This window comes from Dendropsophus ebraccatus, chromosome 9 (genome assembly GCF_027789765.1).
Source record: "Dendropsophus ebraccatus isolate aDenEbr1 chromosome 9, aDenEbr1.pat, whole genome shotgun sequence".
Classification (NCBI taxonomy): domain Eukaryota; kingdom Metazoa; phylum Chordata; class Amphibia; order Anura; family Hylidae; genus Dendropsophus; species Dendropsophus ebraccatus.
Genome location: NC_091462.1, coordinates 104,743,965 through 104,753,030, shown reverse-complemented (window position 1 = coordinate 104,753,030; position 9,066 = coordinate 104,743,965). Strand labels below are relative to the sequence as shown.

General features: G+C 43.5%; 1 protein-coding gene across 3 annotated transcripts in view; it reads left to right on the top strand.

Moving 5' to 3' along the window:
* Positions 1 to 2,368: 2,368 nt before the first annotated feature.
* Positions 2,369 to 9,066, top strand: part of LOC138801396 (uncharacterized) — a 28,887-nt gene continuing 22,189 nt past the window's right edge. For 2 of the 3 annotated variants that reach the window (XM_069984183.1, XM_069984185.1), the window contains exons 1-4: positions 2,369 to 2,456; positions 4,489 to 4,653; positions 6,257 to 7,237; positions 8,663 to 8,876. In XM_069984183.1, the coding sequence (XP_069840284.1) occupies positions 6,391 to 7,237; positions 8,663 to 8,876 (1,061 nt within the window). In that variant the 5' untranslated portion in view covers positions 2,369 to 2,456; positions 4,489 to 4,653; positions 6,257 to 6,390. The remainder of the gene's footprint in view (positions 2,457 to 4,488; positions 4,654 to 6,256; positions 7,238 to 8,662; positions 8,877 to 9,066) is intronic. The other variant, XM_069984184.1, reaches the window with a different exon arrangement.

The following is a 9,066-nucleotide window of genomic DNA, read 5'->3' as shown; positions in this document are numbered from 1 at the left end:
CGAAACTTTAGTACTACCTTCATCACCACACAAGTACAATAAGTACAGACTTTTGTGAGGGGTATATATTACTGTAACACCCGTGGTAGGATACCACATGCTGTATCCATGTTTTCCTGGGAGCTCTAGAGAGGTATTTAACTTCTCCAGTTCTCTATGTTAAACATCATTTTTTTTTTTTTTTTTGTGTTTTTTTCTAATTTTCTATTTTACTATGTTTTAAGATTTTAATACTGACATCTTGCAGTTTTCATTCTGGTCACTAGGCCCAAAGCTGAGCTGAGACTTCCAGTTCTGTACAGATCACTTTCCAGCAATGCCGTCCTTACGCCAGAGGGCGTAGCCCCATCCATCACGTGGCAAAACCCCCCCAATGACCATCAATGGGGTTGGCTGGGGGCGCATTGCCACGTTCTTATGATCATCAATGGAGGGGGCTGGATAGGTGCCTGGAGGGGCGGTAGCCACATCCCCAGTGTTCCTGCAGGATACATACGCTCATCCTCAGTGCCCTGTGCCCACTAGGGAGCTATCAGAAGGTTAGATTTGTATAACATATGGAACATACATATGAAATTTAAAAAATTGCAATCACAAAATAGAAACTGATCAGTAAAAAAGAACATGTTTCAGTATCACTTCAAAATTTCAAAATTTGTTGCATCATAAAAAGTAATTTACATCTATTTACTGGTATCTGTGCCAGGTGATTTCCTGCTTCCTAGCCAAGGTCCATGTGCCAGATCTGGTCCAAGCGAATTTGTGCTGTTGAGATCCACAATTTTTCCTAATTGTTGGTTTGCAAGAATTGTTGTCATGGGGGCACTGAGGCTGAGCAGCTGCAGGATTGTGGTATTCACCAGTAATTGCAAGCATGTAGAACCTTCAATCAATTAGACATGTTGTGTGAACCCATATTAATAGCCAATACTGAGATAGATGATTGATTTTTTTTCAGGAACGCTTTAACATTAAAAGGGGTGTGGCTTATTGTGGGTGTGGTATTGGTGGGGTGTGGCTTATCATGGGTGTGGGTTCAAAATTTTCCAGTTAGAATTTACAGTCAGAACAACACAAAAGGAGCATTACACACCCCAGTATTAGGTCCCCAGTATATTACACACCCCAGTATTAGGTCCCCAGTATATGACACACCCCAGTATTAGGTCCTCAGTATATGACACACCTCTGTTTAGGTCCCCAGTATATTACACACCCCAGTATTAGGTCCCCAGTATATTGCACACCCCACTCAGAGCAGGCTGAGACTCAGAGATAACATTCTAATGACTGACTGTACATACTAGTAGTTTGTACCCATGTGATGCAGCTGCACCCCATATCATCATAATACTACCCCCTTCATCCTACTGCTCCTCCATCATCATACTACTACCCCCTTCATCCCCCTGCCCCTCCATCATCATATTACTACCCCTTCATCATCCTCCTGCCCCTCCATCATCATACTACTACCCCCTTCATCCTCCTGCCCCTCCATCATCATATTACTACCCCTCTCAATCTCCTGCCCCTCCATCATCATACTACTTCCCCTTCATCCTCATAGTACTACCCCTCTCATCCTTCTGCCCCTCCATCATCATACTACTTCCCCCTTCATCCTCCTGCCCTTTTATGATCATAGTACTACCCCTCTCATCCTCCTGCCCCTCCATCATCATACTACTTCCCCCTTCATCCTCCTCCTGTCTCTTCATCATCATACCAGTACCCCCTTTAGCATCCTCTTGTCCCTTCTTCTGTATTTAAAAAAAACAAACAAAAGCTATACTTACCTCACCAGTATGGTTCCTCTAGTTCCCCAGGGACTCCTCTCCCTGCTCTGCATGAGTTACATCACTAGCGCTGGAAGGGGACGGGGCTTCCGGCGGCAGGGGTGGAGCTTCCCGGGACATGGTTTTGCCGCGGCTGTCTCCTCAGAATCAGGACAGTCCCGGCAAAACCGGGACTGTTGGCAACTATGATAGATAGATAGGAGATAGATAGATTAGATAGATTAGACAGACATACAGACAGACAGACAGACAGACAGACAGATAGATAGATAGATAGATTAGATATGAGATAGATAGAATAATACTTTTGTTTGCAGGGGAAGAGTAACTTATTGTCAGGCTCCATAGTTCTCGGCTAGAGGTCAGTAAGTAATGAAACAAAGGGTTAACCAGTCTCCCGTCAGCAGTGACCAACATCTGGTAGTGATCAGGCCTCTCTCTACCCCCATCCCTAATCCCTTCAGTGGGGAAGGATCCTAAAACAGATCTTGGTGTTTTACAGCAACGTGTACATTAAAGGTTTCGGATTTCAGAGAGAAGTTACACACTTTTTTCTATCCTGGGTTTCTGGGAATGAGAGGGGAGGAGAAGAGGAAGCTGGGAAGTGGCCTTCAGAAAAATTAGGGCAGACATGCGGTGGAGGAGACAGGATGCTCAGTAAGTTTCAGGGGGCCTGTAATACTAAATTAGTGGTGGGATTATAGAGATGAATCCTTTATGAATGCTCTATTAACCGGGACAGGCCTCTGCGCCATAAAGCCCACACTCCTCTCAGCTCATAGCACTTTGTCCCTGAGATCATCCATGTTATGTTCCGTCTGCCGTAAAATGTGTTTCCTGTGGTTCAGTGTGTCCAGAAGGGCAGGATAATAGCTTGTATTGTAAATGTCCATGTTTCTATCTGTCTAGCTTTAGCAATTCATTAGTTACTGTATATTGGGTTAGGAGAATGATGGATGACAACCAGAATAGGGGCCGTCACAGCCTGGAAAGACTGACAGCAAAGAATTGTGGAGCTCTATTTGTGGAAAAGTCACCGTATAGTTGCAGAACCAAAGGTGATGATGAAAGAATGGAGTAAAGTGAGTGTCACGCTTATTACCCATGGAGAACGCTAGATCGGAGATGGGGGTGAACCTCCATGTGGAGATGGGGCCTCCATGTGGACACCATACCCTGGTTATGTGGCTATATGGATAGATATGTACATGTGGTGCCCATACATAGTGTCATATAGTGTACACATACCTAGGCCAAACAGCAATGCTGTACACTGCTGCTGCCCAAACATACGCAGCAAAAGTAAAGCTTCACTTTAAAGGGCTTGAAGGGGTTGACCACTATATTGCCAATGTAAAGCAATATTTGCTTATGATGAATAGAGGCAGATTCTCTATTAAGCCCCATTTTCAGGGATCGGGGATACATTTTTCAGTTGGGAATGACCTTTAAATAATATGAACATAAAGTGCTCAAATAATACCATCATATAGTGCTCAAATAATACCAATATACACTGATCTAATAATACAAACATACAGTGCTCAAATAATACCATCATACAGTGCTCATATAATACCAACATACAGTGATCTAATAATACCCTTACCATCATACAGTGCTCAAATAATACCATTATACATTGCTTAACTATAACGATTATACAGTGCTTAAATAATACCAACATACAGTAATCTAATAATACCCTTATATAGTGCTCAAATAATACCATCATACAGTGCTTAAATAATTCCAAAATACAGTGATCTAATAATACATGTATATAGTGCTCAAATAATACCATTATACAGTGCTCAAATAATACTCAGAGATAAGCCGAAAACCTACCCCACCTCTCAGGTGGCGTAGGTTTTCTGCCGTGCGCACCGACGCACACGGTATTTATGAAGAGGCAGTACCCCTCTACATGAATCTCCGTAGCGCCGGAGATGCGGGGACATTTTTAAGTCCGGCGTAATAACCGTCAGACTTAATAAATGTCCCCCACAGTGCTCAAATAATACGATTATACAGTGCTTAAATATAACCAATATACAGTGCTCAAATAATACCAACATACAGTGCTCAAATATAAACATTATACAGTACTCAAATAATACCATCATACAGTGCTCAAATATTACCATCATACAGTGCTTAAATATAACCATTATACAGTACTCAAATAATACCATCATACAGTGTTCAAATAATACCATCATACTGTGCTCAAATATTACCAACATACAGTGCTAAAAAAAATTCCATCATACTGTGCTCAAATAATGCCAACATACAGTCAGCAATCTGCAGTTTAGGCCTGTACCCAGATATGTGCGACTACCCATAGTAAACCTTAAGATTCCAGCTGATACGGGTAAAATCACCAATGCAGCTGTATTGTGCAATAGTCTGCAGAGAATGTCACAGGACCCCAGGCAGGGCGGACAGGATGGGAAGTCATTCAGTCCCCGACACCATTACTTTCTCCAGTATCAGTGACCCTCACCCAGCATAGTGATAAGAGTGCCATCTTGTTATGTGGCAGAGGATCCCTAGACACCAGGGCCCGGTCACAACCGCTATCTGGGCGTCTCTTATAGCTTATGGTACATTAGAAGTAAATATCTTTTGTTACATTTTTCATAATGACACGGTGACTATTCAGTATATCCAAAATCCCTCCTAGTTGCTGAATCTCCTGTGAGTCACGCCACCATTGAGTCATCAGAGTGACGGCAGCCACATATAAACACTCGCTGATCATCATGTGTCTTTGTGTCTGAAGGGAGAGAAAACAGGACACATGTAACCACTTTCCGGAGATGTCAGGATCCAGGAGCAGCTGCATGTGGTTAGTATCCGGAGACGACTTTCTCGCTTCTTATTTTGTATATGTTGTTGCTTTTCCCTTCCTGTCAGCCTACAACTGGCACCCAAACCTTAAAGGGGTTATCCAGCGCTACAAAAACATGGCCACTTTCCCCCTACTGTTGTCTCCAGTTTGGGTGGGGTTTTGAAACTCAATTCCATTGAAGTAAATGGAGCTTAATTGCAAACTGCACCTGAACTGGAGACAACAGTAGGGGGAAAAGTGGCCATGTTTTTGTAGCGCTGGATAACCCCTTTAAAGCAGGGATAGGGAACCTTCAGCCCTCCAGGTGTTGCAAAACTACAATTCCCAACATGCTTGGACAGCCAAAGCGGAGCTTTGGCTGTCCAGGCATGATGGGAATTGTAGTTTTGCAACAGCTGGAGGGCTGAAGGTTCCCCATCCTTGCCTTAAAGGGAATCTGTCACTAGGTATATGATGCCTTAAATGAGGGCAGCCTATCACTAGGTTATACTACCCTGAGATAGGACAACATAAACCTACTGACAGATCACTTTAAAGCAGGGATGGGGAACCTTCGGCCCTCCAGCTGTTGTCAAACTACAATTTCCATTGCTAAAGCTTTGGCTGTCCAGGCATGATGGGAATTGTAGTTTTGCAACAGCTGGAGGGCTGCAGGTTCCCCATTCCTGCCTTAAATATATCAATGACCAATTACCTTGCTACTGGTTACCATTAAAGTGTACCTGTCATGATGGGCCGAGATCCACTGCTAGGCCAGAAGTTCTGGTCTCCATGGATACGGAGACGCAATGAGACTGTAATGCACATGGCCTCCATTGGATCCAAGGAGGGTTGTGCACGTTACTGTCTGACTGTGTGTAATATGGAGGGTGCTATAATGTGTCTTAAAGGGAACCAGTCAGCACCATTGTCCTGATGTGGTTCCCAGCAGCACTGCAGCTCGCGGAGCACTAATGGCTCTCTCTGCCCAGATGACTAGTTGCCTCCCGTCTCTCGGCCTCATGTGGTGTAATAAAACATCTTTTTCACCTTTATAAAGCTAATGCTATAGCCATGGCTGGTATGCTCAGCGAGCTGCACAGTAGCTCTATACTTTAAAGGGGTACTCCAGAGAATAAAAAATCCAAATCAACTGGTGTCAGAAAGTTATACAGATCTGTACTTTACTTCTATTTAAAAATCTCAATTCTTCCTGTACTTATCCGCTGCTGTATGTCCTACAGGAAGTGGTGTATTCTGTCCAATCTGACACAGTGCTCTCTGCTGCCACCTCTGTCCATGTCAGGAACTGTCCAGAGCAGTAGCAAATCACCATAGAAAACCTCTCCTGCTCTGGACAGTTCCTGACATGGACAGAGGCGGCAGCAGAGAGCGCTGTGTCAGACTGGAAAGAATACACCACTTCCTGCAGGACATACAGCAGCTACTAAGTACTGGAAGACTGGAGATTTTCAAATAGAAGTACTTTACAAATCTATATAAGTTGATTTGAAGATAATCTTTTTCCTTGGAGTACCCCTTTAGAATGACATTTTAGCTGTTACTTTAGGATTACATTTAGCTGTGACTTTTATACTGACAGATGATTTCTCCTTTTTAGACTTTTGACATGTTGAAATACTATACGCAATTGATAAGAGAAGACGTACATCTCCGGGCCATTGCCTCCTTGAGATCCTCCACACCCTATGATACATTCTCATTGAGGACTTGGTAGAGAGGTTAGGGGGAGATATGGCCTCTTCACGACTCACTGTAGTGTTGTTTCTTGGGATTTTCTTGGTCATCAAGTGTCAGAACCTTATTAAAAACTCCAAGGAGATGATCGTGGAAGGACGTCTCATCATCAATGAGGTGAACCCCGATAGCCCGGGCCATGACACAGCGGAATTCATTGAGCTTCATCATACTAGTGGACAGAACGTCTCTCTGGACGGCTTCACCCTGGTTCTCTACAACGGCAAAACCAACACTGCCTATAAAGTCTTCAACCTGACTGGATACACCACCGATAAGAAAGGCTTCTTCCTCATTGGGTCTTCCGGGGTTAAACCAGTTCCCAACATTATCTTGCCAACCAACACCATCCAGAATGGACCAGATGCCATAGCTCTTTATTACGGGAAGGGCCCGTATGATATGACAATGTACGTAACCCACGATGGGCTGGTGGATGCCCTGGTGCACAAGACAAAGAGCACTGACCAGGCCGAGGTTCTTGTCAATGTCCTGACGCCAGGAATGGAGGCCTTCTTGGAGGATGTCCATTACCAGATCTCCGATGAGTCCATTGGCCGATGCTTGGATATCAATGGACAGCTGACCTTCCAGCTGACACATCTGTCACCGGGCGGGGAGAATTACTGCAGCATGTCTCTGGTCATGCTGAACGAAGTCTCCTCTCCTTATACCGATGATTTATATGTAGAAATCCATGGGCCGTCCTCCACATTTCTCAACGGCCTGACCCTGGCTTTCATCAGTGCTATGGATCAGCTGGTCTATTATGCTACAGAAATTAAAGGACAGACGGACACCAATGGCTTGTTCCTGCTTGTAAGTGAAAAGCACGATAATCGAGGTAAGTGTGTTTGTCTATAAATCTGTACGTGACTTACGACTGGGATTGACTTCATTTGGAATCTCCATAAACTCCTCATTCAGTTATTTGTCTACCTATAGGTGACCATACACATTACATTAAAGTTGGACAAACCCACCGATTTTGGTGGTATTGGTCAAGCTTGTGTATGGTGGCCCCCGCCTCTTTTCTGACATGTAGGGTTGGAGAGTAGGGTCAGGAATATTAGATTTAAAAATGCCCAATGCTTTAGTTCTTGGGGAGATAAGCTGCAGGGAGTCTGGCAGTGGCTTTCAACCATCCTCTCGTTCAGAATACATGCATCCTCTGCCAGGCATACAGGGGATAAAGAGAGTTCAGCTGAGATCTAAATGTATGGCCAGTGTAAAGGGGTACTCTAGATGAAAAAAAAATGGGTTAAAATTAACTTTTGCCAGATAGTTATACAGATGTGTAAATGACTTCTATGTACAAATACTATTAATTTCTTTTTTTTTTTTTTAAAGCATTTATCTGAAAGAAATTGAGATTATTAAAAGGGTACTCCAGTCTGACACGGTGCTCTCTGCTGCCACCTCTGTCCAAATCAGGAACTGTCCAGAGCAGTAGCAAATCCCCATAGAAAACCTCTCCTGCTCTTTACAAATCTATATAGCTTTCTGACACCAGTTGATTTAAAAACAATTGGTTCTCATTCCTTAAAGTGAACCTGTCATTATAACTTTCAAAATAAAAATCAACAGTAGATGTGATATAAAGCAAGTTTTCAATAAACATTCATTATTTTTGTTGTTGTTATCATGCTGTTAAACAAAGCTGAACTTACCTGAAATCCAGGTCCAGTCTCCTGAAGGTAGCTATATAACAGCTGTACTTACTGTAACCAGGACCAGTCTCCTGAAGGCAGCTATATAACAGACATACTTACCAGACATCCAGGTCCAGTCTCCTGAAGGCAGCTATATAACAGACATACTTACCAGACATTCAGGTCCAGTCTCCTGAAGGCAGCTATATAACAGCTATACTTACCAGAAATCCAGGTCCAGTCTCCTGAAGGCAGATATATAACAGCTATACTTTCCTGTATCCAGATCCAGTCTCCTGAAGGCAGCTATATAACAGCTATACTTACCAGAAATCCAGGTCCAGTCTCCTGAAGGCAGCTATATAACAGCTATACTTACCAGAAATCCAGGTCCAGTCTCCTGAAAGCAGTTATATAACAGCTATACTTACCTGTATCCACATCCATGTCCAGTCTCCTGAAGGCTGCAATATAACAGACATACTTACCAGAAATCCAGGTCCAGTCTCCTGAAGGCAGATTTTGCCTTAGCTTGCTATTGACCTGTACGGTACCCCCAGAGGATTTGTTTTCTGTCTTTCATATGAAGTATAAATTATTTCTTTTTGACCATCCAGCTCAGCAGACACTGCCCGACAACGCCCGCTTGTTCATGAAGGGCGGCGGCGCAGTAGCGTTGTACTTGGGGAAGAGCAGCGAGGTCCTGCAGAACAAGAGGTACACCACAAGTGGCCTGATCAACGCTCTGGTATATGGTGACTACGAAGACATGGCGGCTCATCCTCTTCAGGATCTGACCATAGGGAATAACATCATCTACTGGCATACGTGGTAAGTGGGAAGACCAGGTGCCAATCATATAGGTTTTATTTCTTCATTTTATAGTAAAGGTGTAAAAATAAAATATTAGCACCTCAAAATAGTGTCCTAACATCTGACCTGCAAAGGATTAAAGGATCAGGATAGGCTATCAATATCTGATCGGTGGGGGTCTGACACCGTGAACAGAAACGGAAGCAGA